Source organism: Malaclemys terrapin, chromosome 7 (assembly GCF_027887155.1).
Source record: "Malaclemys terrapin pileata isolate rMalTer1 chromosome 7, rMalTer1.hap1, whole genome shotgun sequence".
In the NCBI taxonomy this organism is placed as follows: domain Eukaryota; kingdom Metazoa; phylum Chordata; order Testudines; family Emydidae; genus Malaclemys; species Malaclemys terrapin.
The window spans coordinates 51,196,971-51,222,607 of record NC_071511.1 but is presented as its reverse complement, the minus strand read 5'-3'; the positions used below and the strand labels follow the sequence as shown (position 1 = coordinate 51,222,607).

At 54.7% G+C, this 25,637-nt stretch overlaps 1 protein-coding gene across 1 annotated transcript in view; it reads right to left on the bottom strand.

The window, feature by feature from the left end:
• CAMKV (CaM kinase like vesicle associated) overlaps positions 1 to 25,637 on the bottom strand; it is a 51,982-nt gene that overhangs the window by 4,568 nt on the left and 21,777 nt on the right. The window contains exons 3-10 of the mRNA XM_054035780.1: positions 12,442 to 12,573; positions 11,020 to 11,094; positions 9,819 to 9,957; positions 9,241 to 9,361; positions 7,317 to 7,392; positions 6,548 to 6,684; positions 2,674 to 2,752; positions 2,314 to 2,401 (exon numbers count right to left, since the gene is read on the bottom strand). Coding sequence (XP_053891755.1) covers positions 2,314 to 2,401; positions 2,674 to 2,752; positions 6,548 to 6,684; positions 7,317 to 7,392; positions 9,241 to 9,361; positions 9,819 to 9,957; positions 11,020 to 11,094; positions 12,442 to 12,573 — 847 coding nt within the window. The remainder of the gene's footprint in view (positions 1 to 2,313; positions 2,402 to 2,673; positions 2,753 to 6,547; positions 6,685 to 7,316; positions 7,393 to 9,240; positions 9,362 to 9,818; positions 9,958 to 11,019; positions 11,095 to 12,441; positions 12,574 to 25,637) is intronic.

The following is a 25,637-nucleotide window of genomic DNA, read 5'->3' as shown; positions in this document are numbered from 1 at the left end:
CTGCCCTCGTACTGAGCTCCCACCTCCCCCTCCATCCTGCCCACTGCTCCGTGCCCCTCTGCCTGTCCCTGGCCTTCCCAACCCTGCATCTCCCCAAACAAGTGCAGCGTGTAGGGGTGAGAGCCAAGCTATATGATCAGTGACTCAGGGGATACACCACAAATGCTCCAGCTGCAGCACTGCTGCTGATTGCCCTAGTGTAGACACTTCCTCCATCGCTGGAAAGGGTTTTACCCCTGCTGCAGGGAACCTGCCTCCCCAGACAGTGGTAGCCAGGTTAAACAAAGGGTCTACTCTGGAGGTTGGGTTGGCTTTGCTACAGCCCTTGGGGGTGAATTTTTTCACACCTCTGAGCACTGCTACATTTTAAGTGTAGACCAGGCCTCAAAGGGAACAGACATTATGGGGATGCTGCAGTTACCCCAGAATCATATGTTGTCATAATGCCTGTTTGCCTTGGTCTTGCATACCACACCCATCACCACAGTATCAGGGCTCCAACCATGCAAATCAATAGCAACAGTGAAGCCCTTAGGGGACTTTGAGGAGCCTCCTTTCAGGGTCAATGCTCTGGTTGGGGAGGTGTCCTAGGGTGAGCTGGCCCTTTAAGGAGGCTGGGGCTCAGCTGGGCCAAACCCGGCTCACCCTCCCAGGTGGAGGAGAGGTGCAGGCCTGTGGTCCAGGCAGACTGGAGAAGATCCCAAGGACAGCAGCCCTGGCCAGCCAGGGGTGGGTGGGAGCATAGGGAGAGGTTCTGAGATGGACCCAGGGCAGTTTGGACTAAGGGGTCTGACAGCCCAGTTGTTAGGGCCCCGCATACGCTCAGCAGGGAGTGCACACAGATTCTCCGTAGGCTGCCGCCCTAAGGGGCAATGGACAGACTCTGATTACCCTGGAAGTGGTGGCTCTTTCAGACTTCTCCAGAGGGCTAGGTCACCGCAATGACACTCTAGGGAAACTGAAGCAGTGTCCAATGTTGGCTATTACAGGACCTTGCTATCGGAGGGTTTGTGTGAGACCTGAGCATTACAAAGCCAGGAAATACAGAGTGAAGGTTAAAAAAGAAAGAAACCCAGTGGCAACTAGGTCTGGAAACGCCCAGTTCAAGCCCCCTCTGGGCATACTAATCCCCTGCCTTCCTCTGGGGCCCTTCACCTGATGGATCCCTTCCTGGCAGCTCCCCAGACAGCCACAGCACTGGGGCTGGGGCCTCAGCGGAAGCAGCTTTGCCTGCTGACAGGCTGGTTTCTTAGCCCTGCCTAAGAGCGGGACACCAGAGATCTCTCTGTCTCAGTACTCACCTGGCCCTCCTGTCTTCTCTGCACCCGTCGTTGCAAGATCCTCTCACCACACCAAACCCTCTGGTCCAGAGCGGGACTGAGACCCAGGGTAGGTTCAGTGACTGGCCCAGGGAATCGGTGGCTTAGACCACTGATCTGTGCAATCCCAGGCCAGTTCCCTATCCCCATATCACCCTTCCTATCCTGACTGGGGAGAACACAGTGCAGGGAGAGGCTGAGCAGGGCCGGTGCAAGGAAGTTTCGCGCTCTAGGCAAAACTTCCACCTTGCGCTCCTCCCCCCCTCCCCCAGTCCTGCAGCAGCTCCCCACCCTGAGGCACCCCTCCGCGGCAGCTCCTCCCCCTGCCCTAAGGCACCCTCCCCAGGGAACAGTGCGGCAGCTCCCCACCCCAGCTCACCTCTGCTCCGCCTCCTCCCCGAGCACGCCGCCCCCGCTTTAATTCTCCTCCCCTCCCAAGTTTGTGGCGCCAAACAGCTGATTGGCGCCGCAAGCCTGGGAGGCAGGAGAAGTGGAGCAGTGACGGCGTGCTCGGGGAGGGGGCGTAGCAGAGGTGAGCTGGGGTGGGGAGCCCTGCGGCAGCTCCGCCCTCCACCCTGAGGCACCCCTGCGGCAGCTCCCCACCCACCCCAGCCCGGGGAGCCGTGCAGCACCTCCCCACCCCAGTTCACCGCTGCTCCGCCTCCTCCCCGAGCATGCCGCTCCCATTCTAATTCTCCTCCCAGGCTTGTGGCGCCAAACAGCTGATTGGCACTGCAAGCCTGGGAGGTGGGAGAAGTGGAGCGGCGACTGCGCACTTGGGGAGGAACGCTGTAAAAAAAAAAAAAAATTGGGGGCACCGCTTTTTGGCGCCCCCAAATCTTGGCGCCCTAGGCAACCGCCTAGTTCACCTTAATGGTAGCACCGGCCCTGAGGATGAGATCTCCTCTCTGCTCTGCTCAGGGCTCCCCATGGGTGGGAGGGACTCTGCTCCGGTGGAGCACCTGAGCCGCAGCACAGGGTGAGGGCCATGTACCTTCCACTTCGCTCTGGCAAAGTTCTTCTCGATCTGAGCGCAGACACCATCTTTGATGTTCTTATCTGAGGCAGCGTTGCCAGAAATCCTGGAAGTGGAAACACACGTCAATGACCAGCTTCCTGCAGCTGCCCTCCTGGCACCATGCACCTGCACTCTGCTTCCACCCCTAAGCCAGGGGGTCCATGGGGTGCTCCACCCACCCAGCCTGCACCCAGCCCCTCCCCTGGCACCAGTAAGTGGAGCTGGGCTCTCATGTCCCTCCCAACTCCCACGATACTAGCCAGTGTCCCCTCTATCCCTCCAGGGTCCTCCTGCCAGGAGAAGGCCCCTCGCTTGGAGTCACCAGCGCGGCCTTACCACTCGTGGGAGATGGCTTCTTCAGCTGTGATCCTCTGGTCTTGGTCAACCTCCATCAGACGGGTCACCAGCTCCTTAGCTGCGGAGACAGCAAGTGGGAAGAAGGCGCTTAGTGCTCAGGCTGGCCATGCACCAGGGCATGGCCTGAAAGGGGATGGTGGCGGGTAGTGGACGCTCAAGCTTCCTGTTCTCATCCCCAGAGGAGCTGGGTCTGGCGTGGAATGGAGGGGAACGAAAGCCCCCCCACAGCTAGCTGCTCTGCTGGAGGAAGGGGTGACGTGGGGCTCTACTGACCGGTCGCCAGGAAAGGTCTGTGCAGGGCAGGGAGCATGCGCCCACCATGGCTGGTCACTGCTCTCGCCAGGGGCCAGGCTCGCACAGACTGCTCGGACTGCTCTTATCCAACTCCTCTCCCCCAGGGCAGCCGGGATGAGGACTGGGCTTTCACTCCTGGAGCAGGCCCCGTCCCACCGTGCCCTGCCTCCCACACGCCCCCCAATCCAGGGACAGCACTCCCTGGACAGCCACCAACCCCCATAGGATTGGCTGAGAAGGGGGAGGGGATGGCGTCCACGTAGAACAGGACTGGCAGGGACGGGAAGAGGATGGGGTTAGGACCCTGTAGAACAGGGCTGGTGGGGACGAGGATGGGATTGGGGCCCCATAGAACAGGCCTGGCCGGGGGGGGAAACGAGGACAGGGTTGGGATCCCATACAATAGGACTGGTGGAGGCGGAACGATGATGGGGCTGGGGTCATGACAACAGGAATGGCAGGGGTGGGATAAAGATGAGGTTGTGATCCTGTGGAACAGTACTGGCGGGAGTGGGATGAGGATGGGGTTGGGATCCCACAGAACAGGATTGGCGGGGGGAGGACGAGGATGGGGTTGGGGTCGTGTAGAACAGAACTGGTGGAGGTGGGATGAGGATGGGGTGGGGATCCCACAGAACAGGACTGGCGGGGGCGAGACGAGGATGGGGTTGGGGTCCCTATGGAACAGGGCTGGCGGAGGTGGGATGAGGACAGGGTTGGGGCCCCGTAGAACAGGGCTGGCGGAGGTGGGATGAGGACAGGGTTGGGGCCCCGTAGAACAGGGCTGGTGGGGGGGAAGAGGACGGGGTTGGGATCCCGTAGTATAGGACTGACAGGGGTGGGAGGAGGATGGGGTTGGGATCCCTATGGAACGGGCTTACGGGGATGGGACGAGGATGGGGTTGGGGCCCCGTAGAACAGGACTGGGGGGGGATAGGATGAGGACAGGGTTGGGGTCCTGTAGAACAGGAGTGGTGGAGGTGGGAGGAGGACAGGGTTAGCTGGGATCCCACAGAACAGGACTGGCAGGGACACAACAAGGATGGGATTGGAATCCTGTAGAACAGGGCTGGCGGAGGCAGGACAAGGACGGGGTTGGGTACTACAGAACGAGACTGGTGGGAGTGGGATGAGGACAGGGTTGGGGTCCCTATAGAACAGGGCGGGCGAAGGTGGGATGAGGACAAGGTTGGGGTCCCGTAGAACAGGACTGGCAGAGGGATGAGGACAGGGTGGGGATCCCCATAGAATGGGACTGGTGGTGGGGACAAGGACGTGGTTGGGGCCTGGTAGGACATGACTGGTGGGGGTGGGACAAGGATGGAGTTGTGGTCCCCAGAACGGGAAGGGTGGGGGCGGGATGAGGGCGGGATGAGACAGAGGTGAAAGTTAGCCAGTACAGGCCGGTATGCTCTAGCTGCTGGGGGGAGCCCTGGGCCCTTTAAAGCGCTGCTGGAGCTCTGGCAGCGGGGCTCAGGTGGTGCTTTAAAGGGCCCAAGGCTCCCTGCAGTGGCCGGAGCACTGGGCTCTTTAAATCCCCGCCCGAGCCCGGCTGCCGGAGCCCCGGAGGGGATTTAAAGGGCCCGGGGCTCCAGCCGCCATGGGGAGCCCCGGACCCTTTAAAGTGCAGCCTGAGCCCCGCTGCCAGAGCTCCGGCGGCACTTTAAAGGGCCCGGGGCAACCCGCAGTGGCAGGAGCACCAGGCCCTTTAAATCCCTGCACAAGCCCAGCAGCAGGGCTAGGGCGGCGCTTTACAGGGCCTGGGACTCCCCGTGGTGGCCGGAGCTCTGGGCCCTTTAATTCACCCTTGGGCCCCAGGGCTCGCAGCCGCCTCTTCAGCTGGTAGCTCCAGGGTGATTTAAAGGCCCTGGGGCTCCCAGCCACAGCCAGAGGCCCAGGGCCTTTAAATATTGAAGGGCCCCACCTCCTCTGGTTGAGGCCATACCTCTTCCGGTTGAGGCCACGCCCCCGCTCAGGACTCCAGCGTACTGGTAAGTCCTTTAAGTTACTTTCACCCCTGGTCCCTGAGAACAGGACTGGTGAGGGCGGGACGAGGATGGGGTTGGGGTCCCACAGAACAGGGCTAATGGAGGCGGTATGAGGACAGGCTGGGTTCCTGTAGAACATGACTGGTGGGCATGGGATGAGGATGGGGCTGGCCGATGTCCCAGAGAACAGGACTGGTGGGGGGGACGAGGACGGGGTTGGGGCTTGGTAGGACATAACTGGTGGGGGTGGGATGAGGACGGGGCTGGAACCCTGTAGAAAAGGCCTGGCGGTTGGGGGAGGACGGGGTTGGGGTCCCATAGAACAGGGCTGGTGGGGGCAGGACGAAGCAGAGTTGGAGCCCCGTCCAACAGGACTGGCGTGGGGTGGGGGGAGGGGAAGAGGATAAGGTTGGGATCCATGTAGAACAGGGCTGGCAGGGGCAAGATGAGGATGGGGTTGGGATCCCGTAGAGTGGCACTGGCGGGTTGGGATGAGGACAGGTTGGGGTCCCATAGAACAGGGCTAGTGGGGGCAGGACGAGGACGGGGTTGGAAACCCGTAGAACATGACTGGTGGTGGTGGGATGAAGATGGGGTTGGCTGGGGTCCCATAGAACAGCACCGGCGGGGGGGGGGGGGGGCAGAATGAGGATGGTGTTGGGGGTCCCATATAACAGGGATGGCGGGGGTGGGATGAGGATGGGCTTAGCCGGCGTCCCACAGAACAGGACTGGTGAGGGGTGGGGTCACAAGGATGGGGTTAGGATCCTGTAGAAGAGCACTGGCCGGGGTGGGACGAGGACGAGGTCGGGGTCCCACAGAACATGACTGGCGGGTCAGGATGAGGATAGAGTTGGGGTCCCATAGAACAGGGCTGGCGGAGGCAGGACAAGGATGCGGATGAGGACAGGGCTGGGGTCCCATAGAACATGACTGGTGGTGCTGGTGGGATGAAGATGGGTTTGGCCAGGGTCACACATAACAGGACTGGTGGGGTGGTGGGACAAGGATCGAGTTGGGGTCCTGTGGAGCGGGGCTGCTGGGGGGAGGAGACGAGGATGGAGTTGGGGTCCTATAGAACGGAACTGGCGGAGGCAGAATGAGGACAGGGTTGGGATCCCATACAACAGGGCTGGTGGGGATGGGACGAGGACTAGGTTGGGATCCCGTACAACAGGGCTGGGGCGGGGCGAGGGGGAGGGAGACAGGGTTGGGGTTCCACAGAACAGGGCTGGCACGGGAGGGATGAGGACAGTTTGGGATTAAGTAGAACAGGACAGGAGGGGTGAGGGGGAAGTGACAAGGACTGGGTTGGGGTTGCCATAGAGCAGGACTGGCAGGAACTATTGTTTTTGTCTCTCCCACTGAGCGGTCTCTCAAGGGAGGGTGGGAGTGTGTGGGGTCCGTGCAGTGGGGGCTCTGCAGGGGCTGCGTGAGGGTGAGTCTCGCCCACATGGGCTCCTCCGTTCCATTGGCTCTCAGGGGTGGGTTTGTGAGTGGGACTCGGAGCGAACATCGTGCTGGTTCTGGAGCCAGGTGCCCAGCGGTGCCCCCAGGCGAGCGAGCCTCACCCGCCTGGGAGATGTCATCCCAGTAAGGCGGGTCAAATTCGTAGTCGCCGGCCAGAATCTTGCGGAATAGATTCTTGTCGTGGTTCTCATAGTCGTCCTCTTCCACCTCCTCATAAAAGGGTGGGTTCCCCGACAGCCTGCATGGGATGAGAACGTCAGGGCAGTGAGTACGCCTGGCCTGGCCCAGCGCTGACTACACTGCGGCTCCACTTACCCCATCACTGCCGCCTTGTGGGCAGGCTGGGCCGCTGCGTAAGGGACACTGGGACCAGGGCACTGAGTGTCTGGCCCCCTTCCCCGGGGCCCCTCTGGATGCCTTCCCTGGGACCCCTTGGTCTCCAGCACCCTTCCCCGGGGCCCCTCCCGCTCCCTTCCCTGGGGTCTGGGAACCCTTGGTCTCCGGCCCTCTTCCTCAGGGCCCCCTTGGTCTCCGGCCCTCTTCCCCAGAGTCCAGGCCCAGGCCCTGGTTGTTGGCTCACACTCTCAGCTAGTTTCCTGGATGTGGCCTCTGGCTGTCACCCTTCCACCATGTCCTTGACTCTACAGCCCAGTCTGTGTCCATCGTCCCTATCCCCCCCAATATCAGCTTCCTGGCCCAGCCTCTGGCTCTACCCCATACTCATCTCTCCAACCACAATCCCACCCACAAGCCCATCTTCTGCTCCCTGGCCCAGTCTCTAGCCAGCCCCATCCTCAGCCAGCCCCCAACCCCTGCAAGCCAGGCTCAGAATTCCAGGACCCCACTCTGCATTCCCCTCCCCATACTTACAAGATGTACATGATGACACCGATAGCCCAACAGTCCACAGGCCGTCCATACCGCTGGCGTCCCACCACCTCCGGAGCTGCAACGGCCCAACAGCAAGGTGAGCCCCATGCCCAGGCAGTGGCAGGAGCTCCGTCTTGGGCTCTCCACAGGTCCTGGTGCCCTGTGCAGTGCTGCCAGCGGGTGCTCAGCCCATTATGCACAGCAGCCCCCACCTTGGACGTTCCCATGGCAGCAGTGGTACAAGTGCCAGTTAGGATCTGGCTTGCTAGGGCTATGTCTCATTTCCCTGCTCCCTTCTGCCTGCAAGGTAAGGCCCAAAATGGGACACGTCCGCACTGCAGCTGGTAGCGAATCTCCTGGCCCGGGAAGAGTCTCTCTGGCCACAAGACTGTGCCTGGACTCCCCCTCTGTGGGCTAGCACGGGCACCCAGCCTCAGCTCCTGGCTTCCCCAGCCGTTGCCTCTCTTGGGCGGAGACCCACATCTCTCCCTTCTCACTGGGGTATTTCCAAGCTGTTTGGCTCTCTGCCTACATGGTGACTTCCCCAGCAAGAGACAGGCTGCCTCAGCAGGCCTGCCTCACTCTTCTCCCCAAGCTGGTACACAGTATAACTGCCATGGTGACGTTACCACCTGGCCCTTGTGAAGCAAGCCCATTGATTCTTGAGGGAAAAGCATCACAGAGAGGAAAAGAACCTACACTCGAGCTCACTGAAGAAGTGAGGTTCTTACCCACGAAAGCTTATGCTCCCAATACTTCTGTTAGTCTTAAAGGTGCCACAGGACCCTCTGTTGCTTTTTACAGATTCAGACTAACACGGCTACCCCTCCGATACTTAAGCTTACTAGCAGTCCTCAAGCTCCAGCATGGGCTTGGGCAGGTGAGCGGCCCTTCAAACGCCATCATGGGATTTTCTTGTGCTACCCAGTTCATAACATCCTTTGCTCAGAACAAGCCCACAGTCGTGTGGGGCCTCAGTGAGCCAAAGTCCTTCCAGCCCTAGCTAGGGATCAGGGTCTGCCATAGACCAGAGGTCCTACCCGTTAGTGGAGTCAGGAGGAAGGCTCTGAGTCCAGTGTAACTCAGGCTATTTAACCAAAAACCCTCCTGTGTCTCTTGGTCCCTGGAGAATCCGGTGTGAGCCTCTCTCCCAGTGGGGGAAGCTCTCTGCAGGTGTTACAACCTGAGTGAATTTGCCTGATCACCCCCAGTGCTCTGGCCTTGCTCCTCTTTGTGGGCAGCTGCCCCATTTCTGAGCTGCCCATCAGTGCTCCCGGGTTACTGTGCCCACGCTCTCTGTGAACTGTGGGAACCTCTTCCGTCAAGGAGAGGGAGCTCAGATCTTTGCAGGGAGAAAGCCCCTGCCAGCGCCATGCCCAGAAGGGCCTTGTGTGCATGCAGAGCCAGTGACTTCTCCCCTGGAGGAGGGTGAAAGGGCCAGAACAGCTGCAGAGGAAACAGGATGGCGTGTGAAAGGAGGCCTGGCTGGAGCAATCCTGGGCTGAACACGCTGGTAGGAGGGTTGTGGAGAAGGAAGGGGGCAGGCAAGTGAGGAGCAGCTCAGGAGAATGTGCATGGATCCTATTTAGCCACCAGTCCCAGGTCAGAAATTCTGCTCTTAGGTGGGAGAAGCAAAAGGCTGGAAGAGATCTCTGCCCTCATGCTTCAGGGCACAATCCAGCCTTTAACTATTCCTGAGCCCCTGGAATGGGCTCTGGGGGCAGCCCCTGGGCCGGGGGGGTGAGGGAGGAGGACCGGCTTGGATTACTGAGCCACTGGAATGGGCTCTGGGGCAGCTTCTCACTCTGTGGCTCACCCTTAGTTTTTGAGAAAAAATATTTAATTTTTGTGCCCTCTCTTGTCTAGCCTGTCCCTTGCTGCCCCTTGCCAAATGCCCCCTGATGCCCACCTCACTGTTTCTTACCTAGATACTCTGGGGTGCCACAGGGCTCCTTGATGAGGCCGTTCTCTAGCTTTGCCAGGTGGAAGTCACTGATCACAATCTTGGAGTTCTTCAAGCGGTTGTAATACACCAGGTTCTCCAGCTGCAGGTCCGCATGCCAAGAGAAGGGCAGGAGTGGAAGGAGAGAGCACAACCCATCCCAGGAATGGGCACACTGCTGTGTGTGTGGGTGTCAATGATCCCTGGGCACCAAGGGGGTATCTCTCCCACAGGGCTCTGTGGGTCAGCCAGTACCCCGTCCTGCCTCAGGGGAGAATGGCTCAGAGAACAGGTCATTTGCCATATAGAGAAGCTACACCAGGCCGGGGAGCCACCAACCAGCCTGCAGGAGGGAGCCAGGCTATGGGGCCAAGCAGCACCTACTGGGGAGCACAGTGAGGTGCGCCCCCAGAGCCGCATCCCCTGGAGAGGAATGAGAGTGGGGACCCCCGTTAGAGCTCGATTGCTCATGATGGCTGGGGACTGTGAGGGCAGATGGGGCCTGCAGGTAACAGACCATCCCGGGGCATGCAGGCCAGTGGGGGAGCCGGATGACTGACCTTGAGGTTCCTGTGCACAATCTTGAGCGAATGCAGGTAAGCGACGGCCTCCAGCACTTGTCGGATGACATTGCTGGTGTCCCGCTCAGAGTAATAACCCTGATCCAGGATCCAGTCAAACACCTCCCGGCCTGTGGCCCTGCAGTGGGAGAAAAAGCCCATACCTGAGAGAGCAGCAGGGTCAGGCTTTTGCCCTGAGGGACAGGCCTTGTACCCAACACCCCCCATTCTATGGCTAGAGCACCCCAAGATCTGCATGAGCACCCCAGATGCTGCAGGGTCTCAGAACCTTCCCCATCCATCAATAGCAGCTGCCCCAGGCTGCAGAGGCAGCTGGGTCCCGGGCTTAGTTAGGAAAGGCAGGAGGCATGGCAAGGGAAGAGGAGCCATCCAGGGATCCAGCCCAGCCAGAGGCAGGACACCGCACGTGTCTCATCAGAGTGCCAGATCTTAGCGCTACAGGTAATGCTATGGAGCAGCCCTTGCATTTCTGGGTGCTCAGCTGAAACGCCCAAGTGCCTGCTTTCAAGAGTTTCAGTGAAGTTGGCCAATCCTTGCCCACCCAGGAAGCACGCTCACAGCAGGGACTTGACCATTCCTGACAGCTCCCCACGGCAGGCTGTAGCTGAATCTGGCGAGGAGCACGAATCAGCCTCCAGAGTGAGTCACCATAGATCCTCTGACCTTCCCAGCATGGTTCTTTCTCCTGTATTGCCCGTGGGATAATGAAGGATCCCAGACCTGGATTAATTGAGGGCTCCAGCCCTTTATACATGGAGATCAGCAAGTCCTGTGCTGCCGGCCATAAGCTGCCCTGGCTGTGGCACATGGCCAATCCTTGGCCCAGAGCTGAGCTGCAGTTCTAAGCAGGAGCTGCCTCTAGACTGACCTGCTAACGAGTGAAGCATCTGGCCATGGGGCAAGAGCAGGCCCAGAAGGGGACACAGGCCAGCTTTGTGGGGCAGGTCTGCATGGAGACAGCCTCCCAGAAGGAGAAAGGGGCTTCTGGGAATTATCCAGGGGGCGTCTGGTGTGGCTGCCCCAGACACGTGCCTGGGGAGCAGCAGTGGAGGGGTTACAGCCATAGCAAGCTCCCTCTGGGACCCCAGAGCCAGGGTCTCTCTGGGGAGAGGCAGGGGCCCTGTCAGAGCCAGCTGGGGCCAATCTTGCAGTTGCCAGGTACCAGGCAGAACTGACTTACAGTTCAAGGAAGATGAAGTACTCTTTGCGGGTGACGTACACGTCCACCAGCTGCAGGATATTGGGGTGCTTCACCCTGGGGGCACAGAGCGAGAGAACACGGGGTTAGCGGACTCTGCCCAGCGCAGCACCACATCCCTGGGGTACTTGCCTGTGCCAGGACACAGACTCTGCTCCCTACTCTGCTCCCACTAGGGCAGGGCGGGCGCTGGAGGCTCTTGTGAGAGCCGTGCAGGTCAGAAGGCAGGCCGAGCCACGGGAGAGCTGGGTACGACAGTGGACAGGGCAGGGAGCGCACCTAGCACCACACAGACTGGGCAAGATCCCTCACTCATCTGTGGCTGGCTCCGCCAGCTGCTCTGGCTCCCCCCCAGTCCCTCAGGGTCTCCCATCGGAGGAGGGGGAAGAGCTGGAGGCACAGAAGCTGCCTGATTGGTTGAAGGTGTCAACAACTGGCCCCACCCACCCAGCAGCAGGACAGAGACTGGTGGGTGGGGACCAGGGATCCTGCCGCAACCCCAAGCTCTGCCAGGACCCCCTGGTGCCCCCACCTCGGAGTCAGGCTGGCCTGGGGGCTGTTACACCAGCTGGACTCTGCCTCGAACTGGCCAGACGCCTAGGCCAGACCTCCCCTCTGTGCCCACCTTAACCCAACCCGGAGTCTGGCACCATGCCTGCTGGGGAGCTGGGGCTGAGCAACATGCATTGCACGTCCAGAACAAGCAGGCGTGAGGATGAAGCTGACTGCCAGCACCTAAGGGAGGGGGACATTGGATACGCCTGACCACACAGCCACATGGGCAGGGCTGTGGGGATAGGGGAAACTCAGGCTACCCTCTGTGTCTAGCCTCATCTCCCTGCTGTAGCACATATCCTGTCTCCCCTCTCAGTCCCCACTATACTGCCTGCAGTGGGGGAGGCAAAGAGTACCCATTGACTGGCAAAGGGTACTGTGGGCATGTCCCAAGAAGGAAGGGCTTTTCTATAAGTTGGCACTGGTCACACATAGAGGTCAGCTTGTGAGTGAGATGCAGTGCTAGGTCAGCCTAGCCCAAGGGATCAGAGGCATAACAAAAGGTGTTATGGGGCTGCCCTACCCAGCCTTCCCAGCATCAAAGCAGGCGACATTGGGGGCCCACAGATGGAAAAATGCAGTTACATGTAGAAAAGGCCTGTTGTCAGCAGGAATGCCCTGAGCAGGGGGCCCGTTAGGAGGAGACCGGGTTAGTGGAGCCTGGTCAGGTCATGTCATGGCTTCAGCAGACCTAGCTCCCACTGGTACATTTGTCCCCCTCTGTTGGCTGGTCCACAGAAGAGTCTACTACAGCTGCTAGCTAACAGAGTTATCCCCAGCAGGGACTCATGCTGTTAATGCTGAGAACTTCAGGCTCAAACCCCAGGATGGGAAGGTACAGTGACTCACATTTTCAGGATGATGATCTCATTCTTGGCTGCCTTCCGCACCTTCCGTCCATCTCTCTTCAGGAACTTCTTGCACGTGTAGAGCTTTCCCGTCGTCTTCTCTTTGGCCCTGAATATTTCACAGAATTCCTCCCTGAGGAACGAATCAGCATGGGCCCTGTTAGGACTGTCCCAGATTGCCCCATGTGGGGATAGTGCTGGCAAGAAGCCCTATGTGTTACCTTCTGGGAGGGAGATGCAAGGATCGGCTTCCCTAACTGCTACCTTGATGCCCAAATCATGCTGTCAGAGCAGAGGTCAGTTTGGTAGCATGCATCAAACCTAGCATCAAAGAGCTATCTGTGTGCCACCAGCTACCCAACCAATGCTGCAAGGGGCATACACTACGGGATGCAGGGCAGGTAGGAGGATGCACTTGGTGGGGGGGAAGAGTTAAGGTTGCTTGGGTGCCACCTCCACGTTGCACCTGCGGTTGTTGTGGCTCTCAGCAGCACACTTGCCCCGCCGTGGTGGGAGGAGCCTCCTTGCACTTGGGGAAATTCCAGCACCAGACAGAATTGATGCAATGTAAAAGTGAGGCTGCAACTCCTCCATCCGGCATAGGAGCCCCCACCTGGGCTGAGGCTCCCATAGGACACTGCCTTTCTTACGGGGAAGGAGCTCTGGACCTCAGTCCTGCTTCTCCAGGCTTTTTTTTTTTTTTTTTACAGATGAAACTCACATGTTACATTGGAAGTACCATCTCCCCTGCACCCCGGAAAGCCAGTTAAGGGCAGCAAGGAAATGGGTGTCTAATGCCATTAACTCCCCTCCTCTGCTTGGAATGGACTTTGCCTAGCATCATGCTTGCAGCACACCCACCACTACTCCCAGGACTGACTGCTCCAGTTCCACCTACTCCCAGGACTCAACCAGGCCTTAGCACCAAAAGGTATCCAACCACCCCAGCGAGTCAGACTCACACTTCGAGTGTCCAATGGCACAGCCCGATACTTCACCTATCCCAGCCCATGTTGGGAGGAACTGTCCCAGGAACCAGCAGAGCAGACCTAAGAAATCAGATTCCAGCCATCTACCACCTCTCCACTGCCTGGGAACATTAGCTAGGCATGGGCCCAAAGCAGGCACACAGAGCTACCTGAACTAATATTGACACCAATCAACGCAAGCTCCATCTCCAACACCCATGACCTTGCCAGTTATGAATCCCCTGATCTAGCCTGCATCTTCAAGGCTGGATGATGCCGGGAGCCCTGTGCTAGCCCACCTAACCTCTCAGGACAGAACACACCCCTGAATTCACACCCTTTAATCTTCATATAAAGGAAGCCTTTTAAGGTATCATTTGAAAAGTTGTAATTGCTGGGCAGTATTGTCCTGGTAAAATATGTGTGGCAACATTGTATGTGAAGTTATAGCAAAACCATACAGTAGAATGTTAACACAGGTTCCAATCCCCATAGCCCTGGGCCAAGAGAAGTCTGCAAACAGGCCTGTCCTAAACAAAGGAATGTGTGCTCTACTTAATTTGCATTGAACCAGTAAACAGAGTCATCAAGCAGGAAGGTAAGACAAAGAAGTTCAAACAGGTGCAAAAACCATAAGAAGGAGGGACAAACACTCCTTTCCTATCACATTCTCTATACCTGAAGAGACAAAGGAAGCAGGCTTTGGACTCTGGGGAGGGGTCCTGACCTGAGAGTTTGGTCAGTAAAATAGCTGGAGCATGTGGTGAGAAACTTTGCTTGAACCTATGATAGTTTGTTAAATTAGGCATTAGTAAATGTCTTATCTTTATTTTTTTGTAACCATTTCTGACTTTTATGCCTCATTACCTGTACTCACTTAAAATCTCTTTTGTTGTAGTTAATCACTTTGTTTTACTGCTTTATCTAATCCAGTGTGTTTAAATTGAAGTGTCTGAATAACTATTTGAGCTGGCATATTATTCCCTTAAAGGAATAATAAATTTAAAATATTTGTACAGTCCAGGAGAGGGCTGGGTGGTACAGGACATATATTTCTGGGGGAAATCCGGGACTGGGGGTATGTTGGGGTCACTCTGCAATATAACCCAGGATGGTAAGAGCTGGAATATAACCCAAGTGCGGTTGGTGGGCTGCAGTTACATACAGACACTCAGGGTGTGGCTTGTATGCTGTTAGGCTGTTTGTGAGCAGTCCAGATTCCTACTTCAGCAAGGCATTGTGAGGCACCCAAGGTTGCAGGGCAGGGGTGACACAGCCCCCAACTCATCTGCACTTTACCCTGGTATGTCACCCTCACACCCCCAGAAGACTTGGTACATCACAGACCCAGACAGGACAAGAAGGCAAACAGCACTGCATCCATCTCCTCTACAAACATCAAATCCAAGAAAGGTGCCTCAGATAAGACAAGGTCATTCAAATTCATTAATCTAACACTAGAAACAAGAGCCAAAGCTAACACAGATGTTATGCTCATTTACAGACTAAAGACGAAAGGGTTCACGAAGGAACTCACTGACAATGGTGGTCATTCTGGGAGATTTCAACATTCATGTCAAAAAGGCTGCAAAGACAAACCCCCCACAAACGACTGTCCTCATCTCTGGTGAGCCCACCCAGCTGGGCACAGCCTGGACCTTATCTTTTGTCTAGATGTCAATATTAAGGACATGACAACCCAGCCACTGCTTTAGGCAAATCATCAGTTCATTAAGGCAGTGAACAGCACTCTTCCAGGACCCAGCATCAGAAAGACAGGCAGCACAGCAGGATCTGGAACAGCAACTGTATTTCTTGTGCAGCTGTCTCAGCAACATCTCCCTGCTCTGTAGAGCCAGGGTCACCTGCAGGCTCACTGGTGCGATCACAAGTCACTGTCTGTGGTTGTATTGTAGGCTCAGTATTTTCAACAGGTGTCACGGGTGTAAAACATCCTGCTGAACCTGTGCTCAAAAGCGTTTCTGTGTCTTCTCCAGGACATGTTTGGTGTCACTTCTACCCGTTAAGGCAGGGGACCAGTTTGTGACACAATCACTCCAGTTTTCCACCAATTATCTTGATCATCTCTTACTACTACTTTTTCTCCCACGTGGAAGCTGTGCAGTCAGGTGTGACCATCTGATCACACTGTTTCTTGTGAACTCACTCTATAGCTCAGGCCAAGAAGTCCAGGTGTTATCTTAAATTATGTCCCCAAAACATCCTTGTTGGGGTCTGATTTGTAGCAGCATGAGGTGCATTCCTATAGGCAAATAGAAAATATGCAGTCTTGTGTTGTAAGCTACCCTTACGGATCATAGCCAGGGGTGAAAGTGAGCCGGTACGGCGTACCAGTAAGAACCCACACCGGCCCATACCCAGCCCACATTAAAGCGCTGCAGTGGCAGCGCTTTAATGTCCCTGCCCCTTTTGCTTCCCCTGTTGGTGGCCCTGCTGGTGGGGAGAAAAGGGGCAGCAAACTTAAAGCGCTGCCCTTTGCTGCAGCAGTGCTTTAAGGATCCTCAAACTGCTGCCGTGGCAAAGGACCGTCCTTAAAGCGCTGCTACTTTAAGAGGCAATGCTTTAACGTCACTGCCCCTTCCCCCTGTCGGCGGCTCTGCTGGTAGAGTCCATACTGGTAGGTCTGCCGACAGGGGAGGCAAAAGGGGCAGGGACGTTAAAGCGCTGCTGCAGCAATGCTCTAATGTTCCGGGGGGTGGGGGGAGGGAAGGGGCAGCAACAGTAAAGTGCTGCCGCGGCAAAGGACCCTGCAGCACTTTAATGTCCATGCCCCTTTTTTAATGTCCATGCCCCTTTTGCCCCCCATGCAGCCGCCAACGGGCGGGGGTGTGTGTGTGTGTGTGCGCAAAGGGAGCAATTGCCCTGGGGCTGGTGATTTAAAAGGGCCCAGAGCTTCGGACGCTGCTGCCGCTAGCACAGTAGCGGCGTCTGGAGCCCTAGAGGACCTTTAAATCAACACGGGAGCCCCGGGCAGCGCAGGCGAGGTGGCCTGGAAGGGCTGGTTGGGGGGATGCTGACCCCCCCAGCCCCACCCCTTCTGCCCACGGCCCCGCCCCTTCCGGGGGGCCAGAGGCCCCCCCGGTCTCATACCGGTAAGTGTCCTGACTTACTTTCACCCCAGTCATAGCATGGGTCACTTACTAGAATGTCTAGACAAACCTTTCCACTAATCCATTTGTGGCAGGCTGGAAAGGAGCGAATGTGGCATGTTTGTTCTTTTGACAAACAACTGAAACTCTTTGGATGTTGTCATAACTAAAAGGGACGGGTAACACCCCTCCTGTGTACGATACTATAATCCCTCCTGGCCAGAGACACCAAAATCCTTTTACCTGTAAAGGGTTAAGAAGCTCAGGTAACCTGGCTAACACCTGACCCAAAGGACCAATAAGGGGACAAGATACTTTCAAATCTCGGGGGGGGGGGGGAGGCTTTTGTTTGTGCTCTTTGTTATGGGGGTTGTTCGCTCTTGGGACTAAGAGGGACCAGACATCAATCCATGCTCTCCCAATCTTTCTGAACAAGTCTCTCATATTTCAAACTTGTAAGTAACAGCCAGGCAAGGCATGTTAGTTTTATCTTTGTTTTCTCAACTTGTAAATATTCCTTTTGCTAGAGTGTTTATCTCCATTTGCTATAACTTTGAACCTAAGGCTAGAGGGGGTTCCTCTGGGCTCCTTGAATTTGATTACCCTGTAAAGTTATTTTCCATCCTGATTTTACAGAGATGATTTTTGTCTTTTCTTTAATTAAAAGCCTTCTTTTTAAGAACCTGATTGATTTTTCCTTGTTTTAAGATCTAAGGGGTTGGATCTGGACTCACCAGGAACTGGTGGGGGAAAGGAGGGGGGGGATAGTTAAATTCTCCTTGTGTTAAGATCCAAAGGTTTGGATCAGTGTTCACCAGGAAATTGGTGAAGAAGTCTCTCAAGGCTATCCAGGGAAGGGAATTAGCACATTGGGAGTGGTGGCAGCAAAAGCAGATCTAAGCTGGTAGAGAAGCTTAGAGGTTTTCATGCAGGTCCCTACATCTGTACCCTAAAGTTCAGAGTGGGGAAGGAACCTTGACACATATGAACTGAGTTCTGTTGTCACTCACAATCTCCCAGCCTTGACAACAAGCTGGGTCATCATCCGAGACTGCTATAACATGAAATATATGGCAGAATGCAGGTAAAACAGAGCAGGGGACATACAAATTCTTCCCCAAGGACTTCAATCACAAATTTAATTAATGCATTATTTTTTTAATGAGCGTCATCAGTATGGAACATGTCCTCTGGAATGTTGCTGAAGCATAAAGAGGCATACAAATGTTTAACATATCTGACACGTAAATGCCGGCTACAAAGGTGCCATGCAAATGCCTATTCTCACTTTCTGGTGACACTGTAAATAAGAAGAGAGCAGCATTATCCCCCATAAATGTAAACAAACTTGCTTGTCTTAGCGATTGGCTGAAAGAGAAGTAGAGCTGAGTGGATTTGTAGACTCTGAAGGTTTACATTGTTTGTTACATAACTGCACTCAAAACAAAACAAACAAAAAAAATCTACATTTGTAAGTTGCACTTTCAGGACAAAGGGATTGCACTACAGTACTTGAATGAGGTGAATTGAAAAAATACTACACCTCTACCCCGCTATAACGCTGCCCTCGGGAGCCAAAAAAATCTTACTGCATTATAGGTGAAACCACGTTATATCGAACTTGCTTTGATCCACCGGAGTGCTCAGCCCCGCCCCCCCCGAAGCGCTGCTTTACTGCGTTATATCCGAATTCATGTTATATCAGGGTAGAGGTGTATTTATTTTATCATTTTTACAGTGCAAATATTTATAATAAAAAATATACACTTTTATTCTGCGTTGTAATTGAAATCAAATATATATGAAAATGTAGAAAAAGATCCAAAATATTTAATAAATTTTAATTGGTATTCTACTGTTTAACAGCGCGATTAAGACTATGATTAATCACGATTCTTTCTTTTTTAATCGCAGTTAATTTTATTGAGTTTATTGCGAGAGTTAACTGCAATTAATCAATAGCCCTACTTAAGTGCTTGTGATTTACGCAAACCAGCTTTGTCCATGTCACTGTAAGGATCATGCCCAGGACGTGGGTGATTGGGCCTTATGGTCAGAGCCATAGGGATGGCCAGGCCTGGGGGTTAGAGCGGAGATAGGCTGGCATGAAGAATTAGGACCACAGGATGCTCAGGGACATAGTTGAAAGTAGAGACATAGGTTGGAGCCAGGGTTCAGAAGCCAAAAAACAAAGCTGATAGGCGAGCTGGAGATGTGGCCGGGGAGAGGAGCCGGAGGCCAGAGCCAGGGGTGTCAAATACAGAGAAGGGCAGGCCAGGGCTGGCCTTACCATGAGGCGAACGGAGCTCAGGTGCCAGACTGGGGGCGGGGAGGGTGCTCCTAGAACCCAGAGTGTAGAAAATTGTGTCTGCTGCTGGTGCATATATATTCTCTCTGCTCTAGATGCACAGAGATGGTGGAGTGCTTTGCTGGAGGAAGGAGGGCACAAGAGATACAACAGGCAGGCAGAAGAAAAGGTGAGAGCGAATAACAGAAAGCAGCAGGAGCTGCAGGGAGAGAGAGAGAGGAGGAGGAGCCTCTTATGTACCTCTCTAGCCCCCCCCCCCCCCCCCCAGGAGCCTGGACTGATTAACACCAGCTTCTCAGAGAGCTTCCTGTTTCCTTCTGCTTCCCTGAACCCACTTGAGAAGAACAGGCAGTCAACTGAAGTAGTAGGAGCCAGTTAGGCCCTTAAGATGCTGATATCTTCCCTCACTCAGGCCCTGCTACCAGCCTGCTTATTTGTCCCCTTCAACTGAGTGTTAAGAGCCACTATAGCTGGCACAGAACACACCCCTCTGGGGCAGCATTCAGAAAAAGCAAGCAAGCAAAGGAAGCTTTTCTATCTAAGCAGGAAGGAGCTCTCCTGAGATACATAGATAAATGTTCAAGGTGAGCCTTCCAGCCCCAATGAGGATGTGAGTGGTTAGGAGATGCCTGATCTTCCAGTTAGTCAGAGTGCAGGTGACTTGGCAGCTACTGCAGCATCCATATCTCCATCTCAAATGGATGTAACCATGCACATTCCTGAAGAAAAGTGTAGATCAGAGAAGAGTGTGGTGGAGGCGCAAGAAACAGCTGCTGCTGAGTTTAGTTCCTTACGTCTAGATGATCCAGGACTGTGGACGCACTTGAGCAGTAGCCTGAGGGACTTCCTTGTATTGCAAGGGCCACAGCAAGTGAAAAAGCTTGTTTTCATTGTCTTTGGGGAACATGAAGTTTCCATCCAACACATTATTGGCACGAAATCCCCAATGGTGACAAAGTGGAGAGGCCATGGCTTATGTACTGTGACAAGGCACCTTCTCGGGTTCACCAGCCTCGTCTGCTTTTTGCCTTGGCAAGACAGGCTTGGGTAAAATAGTCCCTCTTGGTGGCACAGGGGAAGTCTGTTCCTTCTCTCCACCAGTCTTTTTAGCTTGTTTTTCTCCCTTATGGGAGGGAATGCAGCCTCTCCTGCTGGAGAGGCTCGCTGTCTTGCTGCTCCTGACCTACTGGCAGCAGGACTCCTTCTCTCTCCCCTCTCCTCCCAACAGGGGAGGGTTTAAAAAGGTCTCAGGCAGCCCTTAGTTGGAATCAGCTGATCCTAATTTACCTCAGGTAACTCCCTCTCAGCTGATCCTAATTGATTCTCTGGTAGCCCCTTCTCAGCTGAACCTGATTGACCTGTAGTTACCCCTCCTCAGTTGATAGGGAGGAAGGACTTTTAACCCTCTGAGATGGTTTTCTACCCCCCCTCCCCACCCCTTGCAGCTGTCTGTCCTGAGTTTATCACATATCCCCACCCCCCCACGCTCAACATTACAGGTTTGGGCTACTTGGGTCGACAAACAAACAGTGTACCCTTGAAAGGCCACCCGCATTGCCATGCTTGATTCTAGACCTATGTTGTACTCTGAAGTGGAAGGGTTGTAGCGACAGCAACCACCTTGTTACTCTTGCATTTCTCTCTTTGTTTTGGTGCATCCACTTCAGAGGGGCATGGTCTGTGACGAGGATAAACCTCCGCCCGAGTAGGTAGTAGCGAAGGCTTTCTATGGCCCACTTTACCGCCAGGCATTCCTTTTCTACTACGGCATATTTACATTCCCTGGGCAGGAGTTTCCTACTGAGGAACAGGACTGGATGTTCCTCTTCTCCGACCATTTGTGAAAGAACTGCTCCCAACCCAACCTCAGAGGCATCGGTTTGTAAGATAAACTCTTTCTCCCAGGCTGGAGCTACCAGCACTGGGTCGGTGCAGAGGACGGTCTGCAGATCTGCAAAAGCCTCCTCAGCTATGCTAGACCATCTTACTATGTCTGGGCCACGGGCTTTTGTTAGGTCTGTTCAGGGCCGGCTTTAGGAAGTGCAGGGCCCAATTCAAACATTTTTGGCGGGGGCCCCGGCAGGGATGACTTGGAAAAAAAAAAAAAAAGCCAACATGTAAAAAAAAAACAAAAAAAAAAAAAACAAAAAAAAAAAAACACCTTTAATTTCTTCCATGTAGTCTTTACTTTCCATAACTGTGGAATTATATATTACGTACATTGCTGGCTGGAGGCAGGGCAGGGACTGGCTGGAGGTAGGGTCTGGCTGGAGGCAGGGCAAGGGGTGCGGGGCTGGCTGCGGGCAGGGCAGGGGGTGGAGGGCTGGTACGGGCAGAGCAGGGGGTGCAGCAGGGGCTCCCCTGCTTCTACCGCCCCGGCCCTTTAAATAGCTGCCGGAGCCCTGGGGAAGCAGCGGGGCTCCGGTGGCTATTTAAAAGGGCTGGGGCAGTAGAAGCAAAGGGAGCCCCTGACTTTTTAAATAGCCCCCAGAGCCCCGCAGTCCTACCCCAGGGCTCCAGAAGTGGGGCTCTGGTGGCAATTTAAAGGGCCTGGGGCTCCAGCCCCTGCCCTTTAAATTGCCTCCTATGGAAGCCAGGCCGCCCCAGTACGGCGTACCGGCGGCAGCAAGGGCCCGGGGCCCGATTCAGGGGAATCGGCTGAATTGGCCTAAAGCCTGCCCTGGGTCTGTTAAGGGGCACGCCCTGGAGGCAAAGTGGGGGGGGATGAACCGCCTGTAGTATTCAACCAGTCCCAGGAATGCTCTGACCTGTTTCTTCTGGACTGGTCGGGGCCAATTCTGTATTGCTTCTAACTTGTTGAGTTGGGGCTTCACCACGCCCCTCCCCACTATATACCCGAGGTATTTGGCTTCTGCTAGCCCAATTGCGCATTTGGAGGGATTTGCAGTCAGCCCTGTCTTCCTCAGGGTGTCCAGGACTGCTTCCACCTTCCCCAAGTGCGTCTCCCAGTCTGGGCTACATATAATGACGTCGTCGAGATAGGCAGACGTATACTTGCCATGTAGATGCAACAGTTTGTCCATGAGTCGTTGGAAATTTGCAGGCGCCCCATGTAAACCAAAAGGGAGGACAGTGTACTGATACAGTCCCTCTGGTGTTGAAAAGGCTGTCTTCTCTTTGTCGGCCTTGGCCAAGGGAATTTGCCAATAACCCTTGGTCAGGTCAAGGGTGGACAAAAATCATGCTTTTCCCATTCGGTCAATTAGCTCATCTATCCGGGGTATAGGGTATGCATCAAATTGGGACATTTCATTCAGTTTCCGGAAGAATCTCATACTGCCATCCGGTTTAGGTACTAGGACCATTGGCTATGAGACTCTTCAATGACTCTTAAGTTCAGCATTTTCCTGACTTCTGTCAGGATCTCTTTTCTTTTCGCCTCCGGGATCCAGTATGGCTTGACATTCACCTTCACTCCAGGCTCTGTGAGGATGTGATGGTGAACTCCGGTAGTCCTGCCTGGCTTTTCTGAGAATATGTCCTGTTTGCGTTTGATCATGTTGATCACTTCAATTCGTTGGCCAGGGGGTCAATTCCGGGGATATTCCCACTTGGCCAGGACGGTTGCTTTCGGGGGGAGGTGATCCTAGACTGACCACATGAGCTTCTCTGTCTTGCCAAGGTTTCAACAGGTTTATATGATAGATTTGTTCCAGCTTCTGGCGACCAGGCTGTCGGACCTTATAGTCGACCTCTCCAATGGCTTCTATTATCTCATACGGCCCCTGCCATCTGGCCAGGAGCTTGCTCTCCGCTGTGGGTACGAGCACCATTACCCGATCTCCCACCTGGAATTTTCGGATCGTTGCTTGGCGATTGTAGCATGTCTCTTGGGCCCCTTGCGCCCTCTCCATGTATTCCCGCACTATGGGGGCAACTTGGGCTATCCTGTCTTTCATCTGCAACACATGCTCGATGATGTTTCTCCCTGGGTTTGGCTGTTCTTCCCAACCCTTTTTGGCAATGTCCAGTATGCCACGGGGGTGGCGACCATATAACAGCTCAAATGGGGAAAATCCAGTTGAAGTCTGAGGAACCTCCCTTATAGCGAACATTAGGTAAGGCAGCAGGGTGTCCCAGTTCTTCCTGTCCTGGCTCACGACCTTTCGAATCATGTTCTTTAATGTTCTATTAAAACGTTCGACAAGGCCATCAGTCTGCGGATGATAGACTGATGTCCTTACGGTCCGTATGTGGAGCACTGCACATAAATCCTTCATTAATTTAGATACAAAGAGGGTTCCTTGATCTGTCAGGATCTCTTTGGGTATTCCCACACTAGCAAAAATTTGGATTAATTCCTTAGCTATGGTCTTAGACATAGTGTTCCGTAGGGGAACAGCCTCAGGGTATCGGGTGGCATAATCTAGCACAACCAGTATGTGCTGATGGCCTCAGGCTGATTTCTCTAGTGGCCCTACTAGGTCCATCGCTATTCGCTCAAATGGGACTTCAATAATTGGCCGAGGTACCAAAGGTGCCCTTAAGTGTGGCCGAGGGCCATGTAATTGGCATTCCGGACAGGAGGCACAACATTGGCCCAGAATTTATGCGGCGGTCCGACAAAAAAACCTCTTCAGAATTCGATCAAGGGTTTTATCTACCCCTAGATGTGCCCCGAACAGATGGCTGTGGGCTCGCTCCATCACGCCCCTCTGATGCTTCTGCGGTACTAAGAGCTGTTCCACAACTTGCTCTTGGACCCAGACTACTCTGTATAGCAGATCCTTCTTTATCATATGATATGGCCCTGAGCCCTGGGCTCTCCCTTCCACAGGGATCCCATTCACTTCAGCTACTTCTTTGAGAATATTGTTGTATATTGGATCATTGGCCTGATTCTGTCAGAAATTCTCCAGTGAAGGCCCAATTTGCCCAAACTCAGGGGGTTCTATTTCCCTCTCCAGGGAGGTCCCTGGGGAAATGGGTCCGGCTGCTGGTTCATTGACCCCCTGTATAGCCCCCTTGTCAGTTGGGCCAACTCTTTCCCCTACTAGTATAGGCTTCTGGGCCAAGATTCTCATTCCCCTCCTCTTATCTGCCCTCCTTTCTCTTAGAGTCTTCCTGGTTTTCCCAGCGGGAGAGAATAAATCCGGGGCAAATTCATGGAAGACTGGGGGGGGGAGGGGCCGCGGGTGCTAACTATCGAGGTCATCCCATTGCTCTCAGGGTTATTACTTTCGTCTGACTCCTCTCTGGGAAGTAGACCGCCAAACCCTGGGAAGTCTTGTCCTATGAGGACTGGGTAGGGGAATTTCAGGACCACCCCCACTGTCACCTTAGTGGGGTTTCCCAGGACTTCTATTTTTACCGGGATGGTCGGGTAATAATTGACATCCCCATGTACACAAGATATTCCTGTGCGCTTGGCCCGGGATAGCTGGTCTTGCCCGACCAACTTTCCCGAGACCAGCGTGACAGCACTTCCTGAGTCAACTAACGCGGTGGTCTCTATGCCATTCATTTTAACTGGCCTAATATATCTATGAGGGACCATCACAACCCCTACTAGATTTATTAGGTTGCATGGTCCTTCTAGATCTCCCAGGTCGCATTGCATGGGCTCTTCTAGGTTCAGGCATTGGGCAGCTATATGTCCTATTTCTCCACATGCATAACATCGGTACCCTACCCATAACATAGGGCAGCCCCCTATTATTCGGGCTGTTAGGCCTTCCCCCCGCCCCCAGTCTCTCCCCCCCCCCCAGTCCCCAGATCCTCCGAGATCTCCGGCCGCCCTTCAGCCTCTTTCCTCCCCCCCATAGTTCTGCCCGGGGCTACGGAAACTTGGGCCCTCAACAGAGACTTGCCTCCTGTTCTGGCGCCTTCCTTCCCCGGTGGTCTGAGAAAGTTCTTGGGCTGCTCTCTACGAGGGCAACTAGCTCATCATAGGAGGAGGGATCATTTTGACTGACCCATCCTCATATGTCTGGTGGTAGCCCTCTCACGTATCTGTCCAAAACTATGATTTCCACAATTTTCTCCGGGCAATGGGTCTCGGGGCACAGCCACTTCCTAGCTAGGAATCAGGTCAAACAGCTGGGACCTCGGCGCGTTGCTGTCTTGGTATTTCCACTCAAGGAACCGCTGTGCCCTTATAGCTGTCATCACACCAGATCTCGCCAGGATCTCCCCCTTTAGCTGGGAGTAATCGCTAGCTGCTTCTGTTGTCATGTCAAAATATGCTTTCTGTGCCTCCCCACACAGAAAAGGAGCCAGGATACTGGCCCACTGATCTTGGGGCCAGGCCTCCCGCGGGCCGTTCTCTCGAACGCGAGGAGATATGCCTCTACGTCGTCGTCTTCTGTAAGTAGCTGCTCACCCTCAGGGGCCGGGTCCCATAGGGGCCGTGCGTCAGAGTGGTCAGGGCCTTTACTTGGTTCACAACCTCATGCAGGGTGGCTCAATCCTGAGCCGCCTGGCTCATCAGTAGTTGATTTGTCTCCTGCTGTATTTGCACTGACTCCTAATGGGTAGCTATCTGCACCCGGGTAGCCTCTTGTTGGGCCCCGGAGGCCTGCACTAAAGCCTTCACTACATCCTCCTTTTTTTTGTCTTTTTTAATGGGGGATGATTTACCCTTCCCTGAGATGGTTTTCCACAAAGTCTCACTCACATATCCCACCCGACACCACGTGTGACAAGGTACCTTCTCGGGCTCACCAGCCTCGTCTGCTTTTTACCTTGGTGAGACAGGCTTGGGTAAAATAGTCCCTCTTGGTGGCACAAGGGAAGTCCATTCCTTCTCTCCACCAGTCTTTTTAGCTTGTTTTTCTCCCTCTCGTGAGGC